At 37.5% G+C, this 23,180-nt stretch overlaps 3 protein-coding genes and 1 long non-coding RNA gene across 26 annotated transcripts in view; 3 read left to right on the top strand and 1 right to left on the bottom strand.

Moving 5' to 3' along the window:
• The first annotated feature begins 1,591 nt into the window (after window positions 1-1,591).
• On the top strand, window positions 1,592-4,199 carry LOC149386290 (Ankyrin repeat family protein). The gene is made up of 2 exons (XM_089627271.1): window positions 1,592-3,307; window positions 3,666-4,199. Exons 1-2 carry the CDS (start codon window positions 1,889-1,891, stop codon window positions 4,005-4,007), a joined length of 1,761 nt encoding a protein of 586 aa, XP_089483397.1. The 5' UTR covers window positions 1,592-1,888; the 3' UTR covers window positions 4,008-4,199.
• A 3,132-nt stretch (window positions 4,200-7,331) lies between these two features.
• On the top strand, window positions 7,332-8,082 carry LOC149386289 (uncharacterized). The gene is made up of 2 exons (XR_016301270.1): window positions 7,332-7,564; window positions 7,726-8,082. It is a non-coding gene; the product is annotated as an uncharacterized LOC149386289 (long non-coding RNA).
• LOC149386288 (autophagy-related protein 8C-like) lies at window positions 8,007-9,569 on the bottom strand. The gene is made up of 6 exons (XM_089625487.1): window positions 9,318-9,569; window positions 9,139-9,200; window positions 8,675-8,730; window positions 8,536-8,588; window positions 8,311-8,429; window positions 8,007-8,196 (listed from the first exon to the last, which is right to left on the bottom strand). Exons 2-6 carry the CDS (start codon window positions 9,173-9,175, stop codon window positions 8,099-8,101), a joined length of 363 nt encoding a protein of 120 aa, XP_089481613.1. The 5' UTR covers window positions 9,176-9,200; window positions 9,318-9,569; the 3' UTR covers window positions 8,007-8,098.
• A 2,294-nt stretch (window positions 9,570-11,863) lies between these two features.
• Window positions 11,864-23,180, top strand: part of LOC149386286 (uncharacterized) — a 37,785-nt gene continuing 26,468 nt past the window's right edge. Inside the window, exons 1-33 of one of the 23 annotated variants that reach the window (XR_016301254.1) lie at window positions 11,870-12,286; window positions 12,387-12,482; window positions 12,590-12,748; window positions 12,815-12,927; window positions 13,022-13,168; window positions 13,280-13,352; window positions 13,520-13,890; window positions 14,004-14,103; window positions 14,381-14,482; window positions 14,621-14,767; window positions 14,879-14,951; window positions 15,042-15,272; window positions 15,378-15,574; window positions 15,651-15,711; window positions 15,800-15,901; window positions 16,030-16,113; window positions 16,263-16,374; window positions 16,507-16,605; window positions 16,884-17,149; window positions 17,240-17,535; window positions 17,611-17,671; window positions 17,776-17,877; window positions 18,008-18,091; window positions 18,217-19,063; window positions 19,143-19,271; window positions 19,617-19,704; window positions 19,827-20,354; window positions 20,577-20,674; window positions 20,756-20,929; window positions 21,097-21,354; window positions 21,437-21,558; window positions 21,670-21,887; window positions 21,956-22,033. Coding sequence is in view for 3 of the 23 variants with exons in the window: in XM_089625473.1 (XP_089481599.1) it covers window positions 17,408-17,535; window positions 17,611-17,671; window positions 17,776-17,877; window positions 18,008-18,091; window positions 18,217-18,261 (420 nt within the window). In the remaining 20 variants the exon portion in view is untranslated. Of the gene's footprint in view, window positions 12,287-12,370; window positions 12,483-12,589; window positions 12,749-12,814; window positions 12,928-13,021; window positions 13,169-13,279; window positions 13,357-13,519; window positions 13,891-14,003; window positions 14,104-14,380; window positions 14,483-14,594; window positions 14,768-14,878; window positions 14,956-15,041; window positions 15,273-15,377; window positions 15,575-15,650; window positions 15,712-15,799; window positions 15,902-16,029; window positions 16,114-16,262; window positions 16,408-16,506; window positions 16,606-16,883; window positions 17,150-17,239; window positions 17,536-17,610; window positions 17,672-17,775; window positions 17,878-18,007; window positions 18,092-18,216; window positions 19,064-19,142; window positions 19,272-19,616; window positions 19,705-19,826; window positions 20,355-20,576; window positions 20,675-20,755; window positions 20,930-21,096; window positions 21,355-21,436; window positions 21,559-21,666; window positions 22,034-23,180 lie in introns of all 23 variants that reach the window. The other 22 variants (XR_016301251.1, XR_016301250.1, XR_016301264.1 and 19 more) reach the window with 22 other exon arrangements.

Below are 23,180 nucleotides of genomic sequence, written 5' to 3'. Positions count from 1 at the left end.
AGAAAACGTACATAAAAAAAGCCACAAAGGTATATAAATAAAATACTTTAAAAGATTCTCATGAGGGGTAATCTGAATAGCACTTTTTAGTGTTATTAGGATTATTTCAGTTTAAAGTAATATTATTACCTAGATAATTACATTTATGATAATTTTTTTAACATTAACTCACACCAAACAATATATTCCTTAAGATACCCAAAAATGTGATTAATATCACCTCCAATCAAACACACACAAATAATTATGCAGTATAATATAAAATAACGGTTTTCTTATAAAATTTGATTTGATTTGATCATATCACAGAGGTATCAAAGAATAGGATGTTTATGATCAAGTGCGTTATATGTTAATAAATATTAGGGGAGTAAATATATATATATATATATATATGTATATATATATATATATATATATATAAGGGGAGCAAATATAACTCAAGGAAAATTGAATGAAAAAAATAAGAAAAGAAAGAAGGATTGTCTAAGGAACACAAGGGGTCCATAAAGAGAACAAATTACAACTTACCGAAAGGAGAGGATTGTTGGCTCTTTACCTTGCTCCAAATCTCCTCACAATCTATTTGGGTTTCTCATTTCCAAAGCACTTAAAAAGTTCAAAAGAACCATCTTCAATAAAATAAAATTGATTAGTTTTTATTCTATTATTGTTTTTAACGAATATAGTAAAGATAGTCCAAAGTTAGTTTCTTTGACGAAGGTTAATAACTTTGAGCGACGCCAAGGAAGGAAGAAATGTAGACAAGAGTCCAACTTGGAAGCGAAGAAGACAAAGGGAAAAGGCTAAAGAGAGGAGATGAGCAACAAGACATGGACTAAATTCCAAAAAAAAAAAAACAAGAAAACATGACATGGACGTAGAGAGAGACTAGAGAGAGAGACATTGGTCGCGTAGTATTATAAAACAAAAGACTTTGTCCTATTATGTATTTTTTTTTATCAGATGTCCTGTTATGTATCATTTGTGTATTGGTTGTAGTTTCTGTGGCAATGATGCCAAGACACGCACGCACGCACGCAAAACTGACTCATTGTGTAGATCTGCTCCGTCGTCTAATGTCTCTGACCGCGTGGGACCCACCTTCGATTCTTCTGATTTATCGGAGGACACGATCAGGACAAATCACCGCTGATAGCTTCGGGGGTATTTAAGGGATTTCCCTTTTTTTAAATGCAATTAAGCTCGTTGGACGATTAGTTCGAGGTTTTTAATACCAAACATGGGCCATGAATAATGTCGCTCTTCTTTGTGTTAACTGTGATATTGATTATTTTGAAATAATCGAAAATGTGGTTGTTCGGGTATTGATATTTGAAATCGATCGTCACAATTGCTAAATAAACCTGATTGGAAACTCACCCGAAATTTCGTACATTTGTGAGAAAATGTAGGAAGAGTTTGAATCGCGGAGCCAATAAAGTGTGCCCAACATTACTGTCTCATTAAACCACACAGACATTAGAAAAGGAAAAAAGAAAAGAAAAAGAGAGAGTAAAATAAGCATTAATACATAAAAAAAAAAATAGCATATATAATAATATATACGATATAATGTTGTTTTCAGTTTTTACAATATTATTACCAAAAGTCGCGCCGATTGTGTTCTCTGCTCTCTCAAGTCTCAACTCAGTCTTCTTCTCATCTCACGCCTCCCAATGGAAAATGATACCTCGAAAGTGACGAAAGTATCCCTGGTTCCTTATTTTTCACTCTTCCCCATAAAATTCCCATATCATCAAAAATCTTCTTTGCTCTCTTTCTCTCAAACGAGCTAACTATACTAAGCAAAGAAACGACACCATTTTCAGACTCTCTGAGATATCAGATTCAAAACAACAGTTTGATTATAAACAACGCACAGAACATGTCCAAGCAAACGACGCCGTTTCCGGCGATAAGGCCGAAGGACTACTCTCACAGCCCAGTCCACTACGCCGTCGCGGTGAACGACCACGCCGCCCTGGCGCGGCTCGTCTCAACCCTGCCTCGGCTCGCCGATCCGGCTCAGATCCACACCGAAGCCGAGTCCCTCGCTCAAGAACGCCTCGCCGAGAGAATCTCCGCCGTGATCGATCGCCGCGACGTCCCCAACCGCGAGACTCCGCTCCACCTCGCCGTCCGTCTCTCCGACGGCGCCGCCGCGAGGACGCTCGCTTCCGCCGGCGCCGACGTGTCGCTTCAAAACTCCGCCGGATGGAACCCGCTCCAGGAGGCCATGTGTCGCCGGAGCTCGGACATAGCGGCGGTGCTGCTCCGGCTCCACCACCGCGCTGCCTGGACGAAGTGGCGCCGCCGTCTTCCCCGCGTCGTGGCGGTGCTTCGCCGGATGCGAGACTTCTACATGGAGATTTCGTTTCACTTCGAGAGCTCTGTAATTCCTTTCGTCGGTAAGATCGCTCCTTCTGACACCTACAGGATTTGGAAGCGCGACGGAAACCTCCGCGCTGATACTTCTCTCGCCGGATTCGACGGGCTTAAGATCCAGCGCGCCGATCAGAGCTTCCTCTTCCTCGGCGACGGGGATTCTAACCACGGCGTAGCGCCGGGATCGCTCCTCGTCCTCAACCGCGACGATCGGCGGATCTTCGATGCGTTCGAAAATGCCGGCGCGGCGATGAGTGAGTCGGATATGGCGGGATTCGTTTCGCAGACGAGCGTTTACCGGCCGGGAATGGACGTCACCAAGGCGGAGCTCGTCGGTCGGACGAACTGGAGACGACAGGAGAAGACGGAAACAGTCGGGGAGTGGAAAGCTAGGGTTTACGAAATCCACAATGTAGTGTTCAGCTTCAGGTCGAGAAAAGTCGCCGGCGGATCCGGCGGCGGAGGAGACTCCGCGGACTTGCTTCCGTTGGAGCTCGACGAGGACGACGACGGATTTCTGGTGGCGGAGAATTTCAACATCGGAGCTCCGCCGGATCGGCGGAGGCACAGCAGCTTCGTTCGGGAAGACAGGGAATTCATCGCCGTGGGGAGGAAGAGCGTGGACATAATCCCGGCGGCGGCGATGGCTCCGCCTCAGCCGCCTAGGCGTAGCGTTTCCGTCGCGTCGACGGCTCCGCCTCGGCGAAGCGTTTCCGTCGCGGGGATGGCGTCGCCGGCGACGAAGGAGAAAGAATACGTACGGAGTTTGAGGCCGTCGGTGTGGCTTACGGAGCAATTTCCGTTGAAGACGGAGGAGCTTCTGCCATTGCTGGACATCCTGGCGAGCAAGGTGAAGGCGATCCGGCGAGTGAGGGAGGTTCTCACCACGAAGTTCCCGCCGGGAACTTTTCCGGTCAAGGTTGGTCCATTTTCGTAATTTCAGAGTTCCGAATATGTGTTATCCTATTCGTATTCTGCTTTTTTGGTGCTTTTTATGTTCCCTTCGTCTCTCCCAAGTCTGAAGCTCTGTAAAAATCCTTGTCTGTGGAGCATGTTGGTCTGCTGTTGGATGACGTGGTGTGTACCAATTGCGGGTCCCACACAAATTCGAAAATATCTTTTTAATTCTTCCGATCCCTTCCCTCCCTCTCTAAATAATTAAAAAAAAGAACAATCTCGGTTTGCCACGTGTTCGAAAATATATTCGTTCTGTTCTCTTCTTTTCCCGCCCGCGATTTGCCACGTGTCACATCGTGCTCTTTTCGTGTTTGATACAGCTGGCGATTCCGGTGGTTCCGACGGTGAGAGTGGTGATAACGTTCACGAAGTTCGCCGAGCTCCAGCCGGTGGAACAGTTCTTCACTCCGCTTTCCAGTCCACGTCACTTCTTCAGCGACGACCAAAAATCGTCGTCGTCGTCCTCTTTCTCGTCGACGTCGTGGTTGAGGCGGAACAGTAGCCACTCTTCCTCGGCCGGCAAACAAGCCGACGCCGGCGACCCCTTCGCCATTCCCGCCGGGTACACGTGGGCCTCTTCCGGCGAAGACAAGTCTCGCAAGTTGAAGAAATCCAAGTCAGTCGTCAGAAAGTCTAGTAATAGTAATACTACTAGTAAGTAGATTTATTTGATAGTGCGTGATTAGAGAGTGTAGATATACCGTCATCTGATTCTGATCAGTCCTAGTATATATATGCCTGGGGGTGTATTTATTTGATGTAATTTAATGTTGCTAACAATTTTGTTTCCTTTTCTTTATCAAACTTTCTTAGTGCATGGCTCTCCTATATATATAATTCCAATATCCAGCTGGGTCAAGGATTTTGCTCTAATTATTCTTTAGTACATGACTTGTCTAATAATTACTGTCCGGGAAATAAAAATATTACAGTAGATAAAAAAATAGGAAAAAACAAGGAAACAGACTAAGTTTAGTCTTGAATCTATCAGATGAGATGAGTGTTTAGTATTTAATTAATATATGTTTCACTGGAGCATCATCCTGGCAATCGGCACTTATCGTTGGAAATTACATTTTCAATAAGCTCATTTCCATTTTTTATTGGAAGTGGAACTTCCGGTAGGTAATTTGATACCTACAATTGCTTAACGAAAGTGGAATTTCTGTTAGACTTAATAGAAATATGGATTAAGTTCCATCAAGTAATTAAAAACATAAAAAAAAAAAATCAAATTTAAATGGTAAATAAAATGAATTAAACTGTTAAAATTTTTAAAAAAAGTACTAATATGTAAAATGAATTTTATCATTATTAATAACATTTTTTTAAAGGTAAAAACATTACAACAATATTTTGAGTAAAACATTATATTTATTTAGAAACTATATTTTGTAATATTAATTTATGTATATTAATACAAATTACATAAACTAAACTATATAACAAAAAATTATGATATAAACTTAATTATATAATAAATTTTTTATAAACTTAACTATATAATATATATGAAGAGATTGTTGTAGAGAAATATTTGTAGAGAATTTGAGAGTTTGAGAGAGAAAAATATTTGATTTGTGAATAAAATGATAAAAAAATAGTATGTATTTATAAGAGAAATAAACAAATAGATTAAAATTTAATTCCTCCAAATCTCACTCGGTCCAACGGTACAATTTTGACCCACCATTTCCGACATAATTTATCGGAATTTTTTTTTCTACTTTCGTGTCACACGAAACACAAGATTTTCGTGAGGTAGAAAACACAATCGGAAGTACTTTTTTCCGTGGCTTTCACCGCCAATTATCAGGTTCACTGGGCACACTTATGATTCAAGACTCAAAAGTCAACGCTCAATCAGATTAATGGGTCTACTATTCACTTCCTAGTCTTGGCCCTTGAAATGTTTGTGATGTATAGTATATTTATAACCTCTATTTTTATCGACTAAACACTAAAGTATGACAATATCTTTATTTTGTTGAAGTAAAGAGGGAAATAGTATGACGTGGTTTTACTTTATTGACTCACTCTTTGGGGAAAAAAGTGTCTTGTGGATTTACCCGTACGGAGTTGAGTAGACAAGAAGACATTGGGGGGTAAAAGTAAAATGATAATGCTCAATTATTGGTCCAAAAATGAGTTGGTAAAAGCTCACATGTGAGTCGTGACCAGTGACCACAAGGTGGAAGAAAGATGATAAATTGCTAGTGCATCATTGGCTATTATGAGTTTCAGTTGATATAATCACAGGTAAATAATATATATAAATGTCTCCGAGATCTAAAGTGTGCTTTATTCCAATATTGTGGACAAAACTTGTTCAGTTGCTTGATTTAGAGGCAAGTAATATAAATAAATAAATGCAACTAGATTCCAGGTTATTGGGAAGATTGATTATGAATCTTAAGATGGAAGTCACAAGTCTTCGGCTTACCCTTTAAATTGACTGACTAGTAACAAATTGTTAGTATTAGATTAAAAGTAGGATTAATTATATTTGTACCCTTAGAGATTGATTTTTAAACAAATGTGTTTTGAAATTGAAAGCTGACAAGTGTCCTCCCTAAATTATAAAATATTTGTTTTTTCTTCGTTTTATTAAATTATTTACCAACACACTATTCATAGAAGTTAGCCATATAACTGATTTAGACTTCATGCATAAAAAATGTAGCCTAAAACACAATAATAAAGAAAATAATTCAAATTAAGACAGTAAGTATGCTTCACCTATGCATGAGCTGAAATATATTTAATATTTGAATAATAAGATTATAATTTAATTAAGGGACGAAACTATAATGCAGTTTCTTTGAAGATTAATTGCCACAATGCTATGGAAACTAATTGTTTACCCTAATTTATCGCAGAATTTATATTTTATGTAAACAAATTGAACGAAATGTGAAAAGTGGAAACAAAAGAGAGAAATTTTTGTAGGAAAAAATAAAACTCTATCCAACTTTGAGGGACAAAAATCAGTTTAACTTAGGGAAATAGGAAAAATTTGCAGTCCATTACAAGAATACTACTTTCCAAAACTTACATAAATATTGGTATTTTTAATTGAAATCATAAATAACCCTTTATTCTAAATGAAATTGTAAACGCTAAAAAAAACAAAAACAACAACGGTAAACGTTACATATAATAATTTTGGTCACTATTTCTTTAATAAGTTTTGACATTTTATCCAACTAGCCATTTTGAGACGTTATAATGATCAATGTTTTGAAATTTTTATTTGACTAGCCATAACATGTTAGACTATTATCCAAATATCTTAATTTTAATTTTCATAAATAAAAATAAAAAGAAATTACAATCCCACAGATTAAGTTTCAACTTCCCTAATACGCCCATTATTTCACAAAATAAAAAAAAATCGTTGCACTTTATTTTTTCTCTTCCATCGAAAGAAAATTAGAAAATATTATTGCACCAAAATATGAGAAATGCATAAATTAATTAATGATATTTAATGAAAATTTACTTACGATTTAGTAGTTAAAAACCATAAACCATACAATATTAGTGCCTATTTACGATAATTAACAAAAATCTATTGACGATTCGAAAGTATAAAACATCAAAATCATACAAAATAACACCTATTCACGTGAATTAGCGTACATGGTCACGAGGTTGTTTTTGTTGAGCCGTTTTCACTCAAAAATTACTACTGATATGTGAAATTCTGACTCGTGTTCAAGTACTAGAGAGAGAGAGAGAGAGATCCTTAAATTACGGATTTTAAAACTAAATTGAAAATTTTATATCACGAAAATAAATTAAATTAACTAATTAATAAGGGTGTATTATTAGGTATATAAAAAGATGATTGCACATATCGTGCATGTCTGATGGCCTATTTGTTTAACGTTTTTTAAATTTCGGCTTTGATTAAAATTTTCACGTTTGAAGTGGTTTAATTGATGCTAAAATTCAAAATAAAAAAAATAATAAACGACAGACATACAAACAAATTACAACAACAAAGACGCTAGCTTTTGGCAAAGGAAACTTGGTGAGTTGGCAAAGTCCCTTAGAAAAGAAGTGTGTTTAAGATGCTGATAAAAAAGACACCCCATCAACATGTGCTCCTTTGTTTTCTTTTGGTTGTTTAAAATATATACTTTGACAACAACAAATAAATAGGCTCTCCCATCTTTCTTCACCCACCCATTCTTCTTCTCCTTCTGATTCTCAGGTACCAACTCTCTCTTTCCCTTTGTATCACTTGTTTTTTTTTTTTTTTTTTTTTATTGATTATGTTTTAGTCCAGATCAGGTATGTAACTAAAAATGAAAACACTAGTTTAGATCCGTTAATTATATTAGCCTTTTGTTTTGTTTTGGTTGTTGATTCAAGATCTTGAGAGGCATGGCAAGCGAAGCTCCGAGCTGGGCTGACCAATGGGGCGCCGGGGGAATCGGGGCACTCGAGGAAGAAGACGAAAACGCCAAAGCCAGGAAGGCAAGCGAGGCCGACAAGAAGCAGAACAGCAAATCGGGACTGACCAAAGCCAAGGCCGCGGCTCAATCAAGCTTCAAATGGATCAAGAACAAGTGCCAGGGAAAAAGCACCACTTCAAAGTGAAAATTCAACGATTGCGAAAGCTATGAGCTTTTTGTGTGTATGTTCAGGAGAGAAAAAAAAAACCCAAATGTATTGTCTTAGAATGTCATGTACACTTTTTTCGTGAGAGCGAGTTTATATTTACATGAACCGATTTCAAAGCTTCTTAAAAAAACGATCCAAACGCGTTCTCGCCGCTGTAAGTCAAGTAAAGAAACCCGTCCTCGTCCTTGTGGTCCTCGTAAAGGGCGGACATTAACGCAGCTACAAGTAAAAAATAAAACAAAAAATATTACGGACAAAATATATATGGGTCAATAAAAAGATGGGATTTTTGCAGAGTTTAAAAAAAAAAAAAAAAAAAAAAAAAAAAAAAACCTGTAGGAGGTAAGGTGTTCTTCACGAAGACGAATATGGCTTTCTCGGCACCGAGATTGATTCTTTTGCGAACCACATACACAAACTGACCAACCGTCAAGTCAGCCGGGACAAGGTATCTACAAATGCACGATAAGAAAAACATTAACATAAAATCCGAAACAAAACACAAAATCTAACTCAGATCATATAATTTCTAACAGCTGACGATGATTGGTTACTGACTTCTTCTTATCGATGTCAGGAATGTCGCTTTTCGGGGCCTTTTCCACGATAACCTGAATTAAAGATTCGAGTCAAGAACGATAGCGAGAGAATTAAAAACGAACGAAATCGGAATAAATTTGATGAGTGAAGGGATTACAGGAATTCTGTCCGGGTACTTCTCTTTGATGCGAAGAGCTTCAGCTTTTCTCCTTTCTATAAATATTTTTTAGTTTCATGAATCAATTAGCAGAAGAAAAAAATTAGAGAAGATGATAATAAAACTACGAAAGATCATATTCATAGCAATATATATTGATCAACAAAATGGAAATAGTTTACATGTTTTCAAGGAAAGAAAAATTTAAGAATTGGTTGATGTATGTATCCCATATGAAACTCCTAAGAACAGGTCATGAACAATTTAAGCAACTGAACAAAAAATCGACAAATTTCCACACAATACACAAAAGAAAAGAATACAAATCTAATCAAGAAACCATTTTTTGTTCAGGCTATAAATTTGAGAATTGAGAATAAACATAATCTAGATTACAAGCGTTAATAAAAAATAAAATAAAAAAATAAAAAAACTCGGAAAATAGGTTTGGGAAAGAAACAAACCAAATTGATGATCGAGTTTGAATGACTTGTTAGCCATAGCGAAATTTACTTCTGTATTTTCCCTGCGAATTTCGAACAACAAAATCCTTCAGAAAATAAAAAGAAATTGCCTTTTGACCCACTAAAGATATCTTTGCACATAAATTCAAACCACCAGCGATGAAACAGAAAAAACGTACCCAAAACGAAATGGATTCGAAGAGATTCTTGGAGGAAGATGATTGACGAAATCTTGGTGGTGATGAGAAACCAGAAAACGGGTCGGAATCAAGAAATCCGAAAAGAGTGGGTTTATTATGATACGGGGTTGTAATTATAAGAATAATGGTTGCGTGAAGAGAGACTAATCTTGTATGAGTTTCTCTCCTATGCCTATACGGAACCTAATCTTTTATGCTCTGTTTGTGTGTGAATTCATTAGTATCATTAAAAAAAATTGGGAATCTTTACATTTTCTCTCTCTCTCTCTCTACAATATTTTGAGGAAAGTCAATGACTTAATACGGTAGTGTTAGACGGGTTATTGGGCAATTTTTTGGGAATTTTCCCTTCTACCGTTTTTAATTCTCAATTCGAGAATACTAACTGCTATGAAGTCATTTTCATGGGATATACAAAAGTAGCAACCCACCAAAACATAAGCTCAAGCCCATGATAGCGAGGTGAGTTCACGACGAGCAAAGTCCTCAAATCGAAACATTGACCGAAGTCCTCAAGTATAATACTCGAATAAAGTCCTCTAATCAAGCCGTCAAGTCAAGTCCTTGATTACAACGTATGAAGAAATCACACAAAGCTTACGTGCTCTGGAGGCTAATCACGCTCAAGCTTGCTTAGACCACACGCCAAGTGTACTAAGTTGTTAGAGCACACTGACGTGTACATAGTCAGCAGTAGGATCCTACTATTTTTCATTAGCTAGCCAATCAGCGTAATCTAACAAGACATTGTATTTATATACTCAATTGAGTGTTAATGATAAAGTATCGATCATCCTAGTCAAACACATTCCTCTCTCAACTCACCTTCTCATTCTAACTCTCTCTTTGTAATAATCGATCATCTTCTCCACTCGACATGAGTTAAAGGCGAGAGAAGTCTTCAAGTTGTGTCCTTAATCAAGTCATCAAGCCAAATTATTAGTAGCGACACGAGTTCAAAGTCCTCACGACGAGTCATCGAGTCGAATCCTCAGACAAGTCCTTGAATCAAGTCGTGGAGCCAAGTTCTTGGTAACGAAATGAGTTCAAGGCGAGCAAAGTCCTATGGACAAGTAATCGAGTTGAGTTGTAGAATCAAATATTCGGACAAGTCTTTGAATCAAATCCCTGAGTTGAGTTGGAAAGTCACTTGAATAGAATCTTTTAGGCAAATCCTAGCCAAGGCCAAGCAATATTCTTTAGTCCATCGATCATAGTGCTAGTCACAACATAAGTTCGCGGCGCACATTGTCCTCATTTTACTGTAAAGTTAACTTTTCTTTTTCATTGACCAATTAATCACAAATACACCTACCATCAAAGGGGAGCTGCCTTGGGCATAGGGAGTCTAATGCTCCACGCTCCCTTCCCTCTCAACTTTTGAAAATTGCGATTTTTACTCTAATTTTTTTTTTATAAATTTTTATAAGTTTAACCCAAATTTATATAATTTTTCTAAATTTGCCCTCTAGATTTTTTTTTCTTTCAAAATTTGGCCCCCTGAATAATCCATAATAATATATATATATTTTTTTTTTATCAAAACAATCGATAATAATCGCCAATCACAGCTAAACTTTCTATTATTGCCAGCAATATCTCTCTTTTACCCTTGTGATTTGTTACTTGAAGCCCAAGTAATATCTTTCTTTCCATTCGTCTTAAATTCTTAATTGATTTTTTCTCAATTGCATTTAATGATATCAGGTCTGTTACTCCTAATTTACAGCTGGATATTAATTGAATTGAGATCATAAAGATTTTCTTTCCGTTGCGTTTATTCTAGTAGGATATAACAACAGCTGTTGTTATTTAGAAACTCCTGACGAGACGGTCTTGTATATATATTCACACACCGCCAATTTCTATGCCTCTCTCTCTCTCTCTCTCTAGGGTTTAGCCCTCGTCATTTCGGTAGGTTATGGAGAGGACTCTATCTTATTGAAGAATTGCCGAGGATCTATTGTATATTTCAATCTTTTGGTAAGAGTTTGAAAGCTGTCATTCATTTTTTTTAAATAGTATTGATTATATTTATTGTGACTGGGTCCATCTTTTTTATTACAGGTCCTTTTTTATTATCATTATCAAAATGAATTTCAACTGAGAGTTTTAGAGGCTTATGATGAATCAGTTTTAGATTACAATATAGGGAGCACATATCTGCATCGCTTTTGGTCTGTTTTGGCCCTAGCGGATGTAATTATATTGGACTACTGACGAATTTGTATTTATGAGAAAATAAAATAGGTACAAATTTATATCATCAATAGAGTGAGTCTATGCCCACAAAATTGGAGATATATATAATTAGTGTGAGGTGTGATAAAAAATAACTATTAAGTTTATCCCAAAATAACCATTATAGATATCAAACATAATAAAAACCCCAAAATCTCTTTTTTTTTTTTTAAATTCCATAAAATAATAAAACCAATAGGCCCAAATTTATATTACCAAATAGTGAGTCTATCCTACAAAAGTCAGGGTCTTATGTGTGACTTGGAGACCAAGCAGTTCTACACTGATTTAACATAAAAAAAAAAGGAAAGTTATTATATCATACAGCATACAGGACAGGTGTCTCAAAATTAGGACAACTTGAGGACCAAGCAGCTTAGGAAAGAGAAAGACAGTTTGCATTTCAAAAAAGGAAAGCTCAAAATTTCCCTTTTTTTTAGCGAAAAAATACAAAACAGGAAAGATAAATCCCATTCCGCCGTTCTATATAATTGTAGCGCCAAATGAAAAACTAGAGGAGAGAGAGTGAGTCGGAGAGTGAGAGAGGGTTTTAGAGAGAGAGAGAGATCTAAGCAACGAGAAACGCTAGAGGGAAATCTTTGGCCGTAGAAAGCGCGGCGATCGAGAAAAGAGAAACCCTAGAGGGCAGCGCGGCGATTTGAGAAATGGAACATTATCGTTCTCTCTGTTGTGGTCCTCCTTCGCCGGTAAGAACCTTCTCCGATCACCTTATCGTTTCCCGACGATATTTGCCGTTGGTTTAAGATTCTATCGTTTGTCCTAACTTTTAGACGTTGGTGATGCTAGTTCGAGTCGGGTTTTTCATCTTTGTTCTGTGGAGAGGATCGCGGGGCTAGGGTTCTACGCTACAGAATCTGGTTGCGGCCGAGAGCGAAATCCTAGGTAAAATCCCTTTGAATATTGTTCGATATATAAGAAATCGATTTGAGATGTTTCAATAACAGTTTAAGTCTCTTGCAATTTTCTGATGAAAGGCTTACTTTGTATAGGAACTTGTTAGATCTTACTTTGGTCGTTACGACTAGAAATCATATTCAATGAATTGCCTCTTCTGAAGATGTCTTCCGATGCATAAAAGAAAATCACACGCCGAGTTATGTTGTTATTCCAGACCCTTGTTTAATCAGGTCACATTTTAGATATAAAAGGTATGTTGTTTATTCTGTCCACTGTATATTCTATCCACAATAGTATTTTACTTCTTTAAAATACAGGCTTTGAAGAAGGTTTCCAAGATTGTCGGAACACATATTCTTCCTGGTGCAATTGCAGAGTGTTTGAAAGTAATACCAGCTACTGGGTTTGGCGGAATATCTGATATCCGAAGGTCTGTTCTCTTCTAATGTCATCGTTATATTGATTTGATTCCATGCTAAATGTGTATTGTTACCAAAGGTTAAACTTTGATCTTTGCATCACAGGCAAAACCTTCAGTATCTCCAGTTCTCAAACAGCAATTGATTACCAACTGAAAACGTTATCAACTGCAATTAGTTATGGCAGTCCTACGCTCTTACGAAGGACCATCTCAAAGAACCCATCCTTTCTGCAACTGTCCATCTTGGAAGGTTTTTGGTTATCTATTCATTATTGTTTCACACCTCTTAGTACACGTGTTACTCGTAAACTCTTTTTGTTTCAATGGCTCTAAGTCTTATTGATTGTTTGGAAATTCACAGCTTAATGGAGCTGGAGATCATCTTCTGCAGTCCCTCGATGGAAGTCTGGTTCATTATTCTTCAGTTGATCAGTGTAGGTATCATTAAGCTTGTTTTTTTTTTATGTCGTCTCTATTGTTACACGTAATAGATTAGATATTGGTATTCTTTTGATTTTTTTGTGAACTGCTATTCCTAGTTTATTCCATTCAATTACTTGATGTCTGACTTCTATTTTTATTTTTCATTTTGACTTTGCAGCAACATATGGCGCTCTCGCTTGAACCGGATGAATAAAAAAGTTGAAGTATATCTTTAAGAAAGAAGAAGTTGTTTATCTGAGAAAACAGGAGGAAATGTAGAGTATTGCTTAAAAAAAGAAACAAAGAGAACAAAGAAAAAAAAGAGAGAGAGAGAAAAAGAAGGAAAAAAGAGAAAAAAAAGAAAAATTGAAAAGAAAAAAAATAAAGGAAAAAGAAAAGAGAAGAAAAAAGTGAAATAAGAAAAATGAGAACGAGGATACCTCTATTGCCATCTATGTTCTACACGCTGTGCTTGGAGAGACGTGACCCTGATTTTTCATCAAACAACAAAGACAGATATGTCAATGTCCAAGTTCTGGTTCGATGCAGGTTAGTTGTCTCTCTCTCTCTCTCTCTCTCTCTCTCTCTCTCTCTCTCTCTCACACACACACACACACACACACACAATCGATATACATTTACATAATAATTTCTTTTGGCAGACCTCTTGAGTCCAAAAGGATCAGTAACCAGATAAGAGAAGTCATGGCTTTCCAAAGGTTGTTAAACAAGTAAATCGATTGCCTCATAACCATTGGCAAGGTAATCTCTGCGACCTTTCTTTACTCAGTTTTCCCAAAGCAAAGCTCTGTTTATGGGTTCCCTTTTTACTTCAGCATACCCAAACCTATCTTCGTTTTATTTTCTATGTCAGTTTTAGTGCTAGCTTTGTTCTTTGAGGGTCTAATATTGATAGTGACAGGTTTTCTCACTTGAGTGAATCACAGAAAAGAAAAAAAACCGGCATGTAATTTATTGTTCATATTGGTAAATGTTCGTGTGAAACGAAATCTTAACATTTATTTGTCTTGTTTATAAGGTTTTCTGCACGAAAGTAGCAAATGTCCATCTACAACCAAGCGATTGCTCTGGCTGTTTGGTTCATGATGCTCTACTTCAAGCAGCGGTTCTCGCAACATGGGTACGTAATCAATTTCTTTCTTGTCTTATTAACTTCAAAGAATAATTATCATTCCATGATTATATGTATTTCTTTTTTCATTCTTACTGCTAAATGTGTATTGTTACCAAAGGTGAAACTTTGATCTTTGCATCATAGGAAAAACCTTCAGTTTCTCCAGTTCTCGAAACAGCAATTGATTACCACTGAAAACGTTATCAACTGCAATTAGATATGGCAGGCCTACGCTCTTACGAAGGACCATCTCAAAGAACCCATCCTTTCTGCAACTGTCCATCTTGGAAGGTTTTTGGTTATCTATTCGTTATTGTTTCACACCTCTTAGTACACGTGTTACTCGTAAACTCTTTTTGTTTCAATGGCTCGAAGTCTTATTGATTGTTTGGAAAATCACAGGTTAATGGAGCTGGAGATCATCTTCTGCAGTCCCTCGATGGAAGTCTGGTTCATTATTCTTCAGTTGGTCAGTGTAGGTATCATTAAGCTTGTTTTTTTTAAGTCGTCTCTGTTGTTAGACGTAGTAGATTAGAACAAGCTTACCGATCAACTTGTCATGCAGGTTTTTATCCCGACCCCCTGACACTGCAAGGTTAGAAGAATGGTTCAGAGTGAAATGAAAAACAATACAGAGTGAAATGAAAAACAATAGAGGGAAGAAGAAGAAGAAGAAGAAGAAGAAGAAGAAGAGTGAAACCCTCCGTTTCACCGCCTCAGTGCCGACAATGAAAAAATGCTCTTTGGAGAAGTCGTTGGCACGTGGTCGTGAGTTGATTTGACACGAAAGTCGTACGTAAGTCTCGCTATCTCTCTCTGTCTCAAATTTTGTTGTTGAGAATTTGGAACCACACAAGTCCCACGAGTGCCTGCCACTGTTTCTGAATACACTCAACTACAGGGAAACCCAATAATGATCAACCCATGATCAAGAAAAAAAAAGAAAAAAAAAGAAAAAAAAAAGAGAAAAGAAACGAAAAAAAAATGAGAAAAAAGAAAAGAAAAGAATGGCAGAGAAGCTTTCAACTGTCAACTACGAAGCGGCTATCGGTTGTCTGTACGAATGGGACTTCTCGACCCTCTTCAGGGATTCATAAGGTGCGGGTCTCCCATTGCCTTAAACAACTCCTTTGACTTCTAATTCATTGCATTCATGTGTATTGATTTTTTGTAGGTTTCGGGAGTGGCCCGGAGAATTATTGCTTCCGAGAAGCTTGTTTGCTCTTTTCTTTATGGTGAGGAATGACCTAGCCAATCATACAACAGTTTGAAATCATTTTTTTTTATACTCAGTATTTGATTTTTTTTTTTGTGGGTATGTAGAGAGAAGGAAGTTGGGCCAGAACCTGGTTGTGGATGGTGGGGGCACCTGGTTCACGTATATGGTGGGGCCAGCTTCATCTTGGTCATGAAATCTCACTCCAGGTGCGTACTCCGAAATTGATCGTGTTGCATGAAATACATTATTTCTTTTCTAGGTTCTCTCCAAGTTTTTTGTAGCAAACAAAAGGGTAGTGTGTCATGCGTTATCAATTTTTGTTGTTGTTGTTAAGGTCAAACCAAGGCTTGTCTACCTAGGCCAGGCTACTCTTGAACTGTTGAAGTGGAGGGTGTTCTGGAAAACTCATCTACTAGAGGTTTTATCCGTTATTATTTCTCGGCTGATGATTCAAACTTTGTCTCATCCTCTCTCTCTCTCTCTCTCTCTCTCTTTCTCTCTTCTCTCAAATTTTGTCTGTTTGGTTGATAATTTGGAACTAATCTTTGTATTATTTTGGTGTTGTAGGCCCTGAACCACACAACTCCCACGGGTGCTTGCCTCTGTTTTTGAATTACACCCTCAACTACCGTGAAACCTAATGATGGTCAACCCATGATCAAGAAATAATGATATACAGGTATGTTAATGTCCAAGTTCTGGTTTGATGCAGGTTAGTTATCTCTCTCTCTCTCTCTCTCTCTCTCTCTCTCTCACACACACACACACACACACAATTGATATACATTTACATCATAATTTCTTTTGGCAGACCTCTTGAGTCCAAAAAGATCAGTGACCAGATGAGAGAAGTCATGGCTTTCCAAAGGTCGTTAAACAAGTAAATCGATTGCCTCATCATCATTGGCAGGTAATCTCTGCGACCTTTCTTTACTCAGTTTTCCCAAAATAAAGCTCTGTTTTTGGGTTCCCTTTTTTACTTCAGTATACCTAAACCTATCTTCGTTTATTTTTAATGTCAGTTTTAGTGCTATCTTTGTTCTTTGAGGGTCGAATACTGATAGTGACAGGTTTTCTCACTTGAGTGAATCACAGAAAAGAAAAAAAACCGGCATGTAATTTATTGTTCATATTGGTAAATGTATGTGTTAAACGAAGTTATTAACATTTATTTGTCTTGTGTATAAGGTTTTCTGCACGAAAGTACAGCAAATGTCCATCTGCAACCAAGCGATTGCCCTGATTCTCAACGAAGTTTTCGATGTCTTCAATTGTGCCGTCTCTACGTACAATACAGAGTGAAATGAAAAACAATAGAGGGAAGAAGAAGAAGAAGAAGAAGAAGAAGAAGAAGAAGAAGAAGAAGAAGAAGAAGAGAAACCCTCCGTTTCACCGCCTCAGTGCCGACAATGAAAAAATGCTCTTCCGAGAAGTCGTTGGCACGATCGTCGTACGTAAGTCTCGGCCTCTCTCTCTCTCTGTCTTAAATTTTGTCTGTTTGGTCGAGAATTTGGAACCGATCTTTGATTATTTTCGTGTCATAGGCCCTGAACCACACAAGTCCCACGAGTTCTTGCCACTGTTTCTGAATACACACATACACACTCAACTACAGGGAAACCCAATGATGATCAACCCATGATCAAGAAAAAATTGAAAAAAAGAAAAAAAAAAAAGAAAAAAAGAAAAGAAAAAGAAAAGAAACGAAAAAAATGAAGAAAAAAAAAGAAAAAAATATAAAAGAAAAGAATGGCAGAGAAGCTTTCAACTGTCAACTGCGAACCGGCTATTGGTCATCTGTACAAATGGGACTTCTCGACCCTCTTCGGGGATTCATAAGGTGCGGGTCTTCCATCGCCTTAAACAACTCCTTTGACTTCTAATCCATTGCATTCATGTGTATTGATTTTTGTAGGTTTCGGGAGTGGCCCGGAGAATTATTGCTTCCGAGAAGCTTGTTTGCTCTTTTCTTTATGGTGAGGAATGACCAAACCAATCATACAACAGTTTGAAATCATTTTTTTTATCTACCCAGTATTTGATTTTTTTTTTTTTTTTTTTTTTTTTTGTGGGTATGTAGAGAGAAGGAAGTTGGAACAGAACCTGGTTGTGGATGGTGGGGGCACCTGGTTCACGTATATGGTGGGGCCAGCTTCATCTTGGTCATGAAATCTCACTCCAGGTGCGTAGTCCAAAATTGATCGTGTTGCATGAAATACATTATTTCTTTTCCAGGTTCTCTTCGAGTTTTTAGTAGCAAACAAAAGGGTAGTGTGCGATGCGTTATTACTTTTTTATTTTTTGTTATAAAGGTCAAACCAAGGCTTGTCTACCTAGGATGCGCTACTCTTGAACGGTTGAAGTGGAGGGTGTTCTGGGAAACTAATCTACTAGAGGTTTTATCCATTATGATTTCTCGGCTGATTATTCAAACTTTGTCTCGCCCTCTCTTTCTCTCTCAAATTTTTGTCTGTTTGGTTGAGAATTTGGAACTTATCTTTGTATTATTTTGGTGTTGTAGGCCCTGAACCACACAAGTCCCATGGGTGCTTGCTTCTGTTTCTGAATTACACCCTCAACTACCGTGAAACCGAATGATGGTCAACCCATGATCAAGAAATAATGAAAAATAAAGAAAATGAAAAAAACGAAAAGAAAAAAAAAATAACGAAAAGAAAAAAAAAATGAAAAAAAAAAAGAAAGCATGAAAATGAAAAAAAAAAAAAAAAAAGAAAAAAAGAAAGAAGAAAAAAAAGTAGAAAAAAAACGAAAAGAGAAAAAAGAAAATGAAAAAAAAGAAAAAAAAAAGAAAGAAGAGAAGAAAAGAAAAAAAAAGAAGGAAAAAAAGAAAAAAGAAAAGAAAAAAAAGAAAAGAAAAATAGAAAAAAGAAAAACCTAAGAAGAAAAGAAAAAAAAAGTAACGAAAAAAGGAAAAAAGAAAAGAAAAAATAGTTTTTGTTAGTGTCTTATCAGCCCTTTTCGTGTTTTTTATTCGTCAATTTGATTTTAACACTTTTAGCAAGCACTCTTTTGCCTTTTTGGATTCTGAACGTTCAGGTCCATAGGATATGAGACTGATGTAGTTCTAGAGAAGAGAACCAGAATCGAAGACGTTTCGATAACTAATGCTTTGTTACAAGACATGTTCTCTATCGCCCAAGAAAATAGGACCAGTAAAGGCTTTGGCTTCGTCGAATTGCTTTGGCTTTGACGAATTCTGTCAAAGTCATCGATTCTCTTCACCAAACCGAGAGGTTATCAGGACATTACAAGACATGTTTTCTCTCACCGAAGAAAATAGGATTTATAAAGGCTTTGGCTTCGTCAAATTATGTCAAAGTCATGGATTCTCTTCACCACACCGAGAGGCTTTCACGACATTAATCTGTAAGGCTCTCTTTTATTCACAAATTCATCATTTTGATTTCGAGCTTCTATTTTTTCAAGGCAACCATTACGGTGAGCCTCTCCAACCCGATCTGAAGTCGATGATGTGGATCGCGGTTTCTTCCCGCGCAAGCTTCATGATGGTCCGCTTGGAAGGGCCTCATTCTGATCCAGTGGACTGCCTTTACAGTGAGTATTCTTCTTTTAATTGTTGAAGACTTATACAATAGTTGTTATATTGAACACTTTACATAAGTCAGGGTACCTTTTGGGCATGCACAATGTCAAGCAGTTTTTCATTATGAGCTTTACCAATTGAATTTGTGTTTATGTGCAATGAATACTTATTCTGATTTCGCCACCTGAACGTGTTTGATAAACAAGGAACACAATTGTTTTGCAGTTGCTTCTCTTGTTGTATCACAGATCGCACTGATAAAATTCACTCCATTTTCCCCCCATCATTTTTATCATGTTGTTTCTTTACCCTGTTAGTAATTTTTTTTCTTAATGTTATCTCTGAAAACGGTTTAGGGAACAACGAATCCATACATCGTTACATAAGACGAGGCGTTTACGGTTCCCCCCATGTTTTAACATGCATGTTCTTGTTGTTATAAAGGTACATTCTCTCTCTCAATGTATGTATATGTGTGTGTGTGTGTATATATATATATATATGAAATTACTTTGTATTTGTCTGTTTGGTTGAGAATTAGCGTGTCCTCTTTGTTTCGTTTTTAGTGTTGCAAGTCCCGAAGCCACACAAGTCCCGTGAGTGCTTACCTATTCAGAATTACACCCTCAACTACCGTGAGACCCAGCGCGGGTCGATCCGCGATCGCTGATTCAACATCCGGAAATACATTCTCTCTCTCTCTCTCTCTCTCTCTCTCTCCTGAGGGCGATCAAAGGTTGAGGCGTTTGGAGGAAGAAACAATAAAAAGGAAATAGAAAAAAAAAGAGAAAAAAGAAAAGAAAAACGAAAAAAGAAAAGAAAAAAAAGAGGAGAAAGAAAGAAAAAAGAAAGGGAAATTATAATGAAAAAAGAACAGAAAAACGGAAATAGAAAAGAAAAAAAGAGAAGGAGAAAGAAAGAAAGAAGAAAAGGAAATCATAAAGAAAAAAGAGAGAAAAAAAAAAGAAAAAAGGAGAAAAAAATGGAAACAAGAATTTGAGATCTGCGTATTGCCATCTCTGTTCACTCCATGCCCAGATTTCCCAGCAAACAAGAATTTGAGAGGTCAACGTCCATGTTCTGCTTAGATGCAGGTTGGTTTTTTTTTCTCTCTCTCTCTCTCTCTCTCTCTCTCTCTGTCACACACACAGAATATATTTACATAGTGTATTTTGATTAGTGACAGGTTTCGTGATTAGGAGGTGCTTGTTATTTGTGACATGATATTTTGATATTTTCATTTGACCATGCTTTATCAGTTTTATACTCGTCATTTCACTTGTCTTACTTTGATTTATTTTTACAATTATTCTCAGTGACTGCATAATCTGTGAATTTCATGCACAAGAGGGGCGCTGGTGAAAATGGACATTTGAACGGAGATTCACAGGATGATGCCAAATGGATAGAAATGGTACTAAATTTTAAGATGCTACTCTGTGGAATGGAATATGAATCAGTCTCACGTATTCTCAATTTTTTTTTGGTGGTGTAGCTTTTTCCATTTTATCATCTCCTCTCTGAAGTCTTCAGGATCGTCGTATTTGCTAGATGTAGTTGTTAGTCTTCTTTATCCTATCCGAGCAGAGAGTTGAAGGAAGCGCTAAAGCCGTGGCTACCCCCAATTTCGCGCTGCCTCGACTTTCAATGTTATTACCCCCAATTTCAGGTTCTCTCTCTCTCTCTCTGGATTTGGTATAGAAGCGTAGAGCATAAGGTTTTCTTATAAAAGGGTTCGTTTTGTTTTCCTTCTGGATTGTTCATCTAGTAAAGGTAATTCGCCGCTATGGCTCGCCTGATCCTTATTCCTATGCCTTATCTATTTGCTATGACCAGGCACTCGAACTCCATGTTGAACGTTCTCCAGCTGCGTAGAACCCAATCTGCATCCACCTGCCCACCCCAAAGTCGATCTGGATTGCGGTTACTTGCCCCACAAGCGTCATGATGGTCATCTTTGAAGACCACATTGTGACAGCAGCTCCGGTCGGGTGGACATTGCTTGTGCAGTGAGTGTACTCTTTTTAATAAAATCTATTTCCCATCAAACAACAAAGGCAGAGAGGTCACCGTTCAATTTCTTCTTCGATGCAGGTTAGTCTCTCTCTCTCTCTTAAACATACAGACACACACATACATACGGAATATATATTTACATATGATTCTTTGTTTGCAGACCTCTGAGCGAAGATGACCGACGTCCAAAAGGGCATTTTGTGCACTCAGCAGAGGAGAGAAGTCATGGCCTTGCAAAACATGATTAACAAGCAAATCAATCTCCTCTTTACCTCTGACAAGGTAATCTCAGTGGTCTTTCTTTGCTCAGTTATGCCCAAGCGCAGGTCTTCTTTTTGGGCTCCAATTTTATCATAATCCCTAAACCTCACTCTCTCTCTCTTGTGCAAGAAGTTGGGAATATGATGGATGGGAAAATTACACGGGCCTGGAAGCTAAAATCTGATGCTATAATAGAGCCTTAAATAAACTTTGCTGTGCCATCTCATCCCAAGGAAACAGAAGAGCAACTCTGTAGACGAATTTAAAGCATGCTCTCTCTCCCCCAAGAAAACGGGACAAGCATGTTCTTGCCAAATCCGTCGATTCTCTTGACCACACCGATGTTCACGGCAAGAACCTGTAAGCCTCTCTTTTTCCCCTAATGAACAGAAACTCATCTCACCAGTCAGGCCGACAGTTTGGAGGCCAAGAAGAGTGCTGGTCAAAATGGGCATTGAGTGGCAATTCACAAGATGATGTGAAATGGGTGGTAACGGTACGAAATTTTAAGATAATAATGTGTAATGGAATATTCAGTAACTCTTTTTAATCTTCTATTAATCAGTCTCGTGTCTTTCGTTTTTTCTTTTATGGTGGTGCTTTTCCATTTTATCTTCTCCTGTCTGAAGTCTAGCTTCAAGATTATCGTATTTTCTGGATGTACCCGTTGACTTGTCAACCTTGCCCAAGACTGCTTTTGTACTGCTGGTGTTGAGACTTATCTCTTGGAAGGCTTTATCCATTAGTCTTTTGAACTTTATGCCAAGGTGAGTACTCTGTGATTCCTTGACCAGACACTGAATTCCCTAGTTTTATTTATCATGGCTTTATCTATTGACTATTTTTAATTGCTTACTTATGGGCTCTATTACGGGCACACTTTCATTCTTTAGAGTACATAAAACAACAAATCTGGAGTACTTTTGAAAAGCTTCTTGTAGACTACCAAGTTGAGGTAAGTTCATTTTTTTTTGGTTGGTGTAGTTCCAAATGTGAAATAGTGTGCCGATATACAATATGACTCTATTTTATGGTGTAGGTACGGGAACACGCACGGCTTTTTTAGGAGGCCTATAAGGGTGGGGGCGAAGATCTAGCGCAATGATTTTGTGATGAAGCTTACATGGAAGCAGATAATCTTCAAGAGAAGGAAAAAAAAAAAGAAAAAAAAGAGAAAAAAAACACACGTCACAACATTGTTCAAATCCTTGTGAGGAACTGAAAATGAGGGCCCAAATCCTCAATTGGCTAAAATTGTATGATTTGAGAAACCCGAAGGGTTGTGTATGCGAGCTTTGGGAGCCAAAGGTATGTTATTTAGGTGTTATTTTGAATTGGATTTTCATTGCAAAGTAGCGACACTTGTGTACATGTTTTTTGCATTCATGACCCTTTTTCATCCATTTGCATGCAGCTCGAGAACAATGGCAGAGAAGCTTTCAACTGTTGACTGCGAAGCGGCCATCAGTCGTCTGTACTAATGGGGCCTCTCGACCCTCTTCGGGGATTCATAAGGTGCGGGTTTTCCATCGCCTAAAACAACCCCTTTGACTTCTAATTCATTGCATTCATGTGTATTGATTTTTGTTTATGGAGCTCTATTATATGCACACCTTCATTCTTTCGACTACAAAAAATTGATA

Source organism: Urtica dioica, chromosome 9 (genome assembly GCF_054948205.1).
Source record: "Urtica dioica subsp. dioica isolate 48M chromosome 9, U.dioica_male_clone48M_v1_H2, whole genome shotgun sequence".
In the NCBI taxonomy this organism is placed as follows: Eukaryota; Viridiplantae; Streptophyta; class Magnoliopsida; order Rosales; family Urticaceae; genus Urtica; species Urtica dioica.
This window is presented reverse-complemented; position numbering and strand designations above follow the sequence as displayed.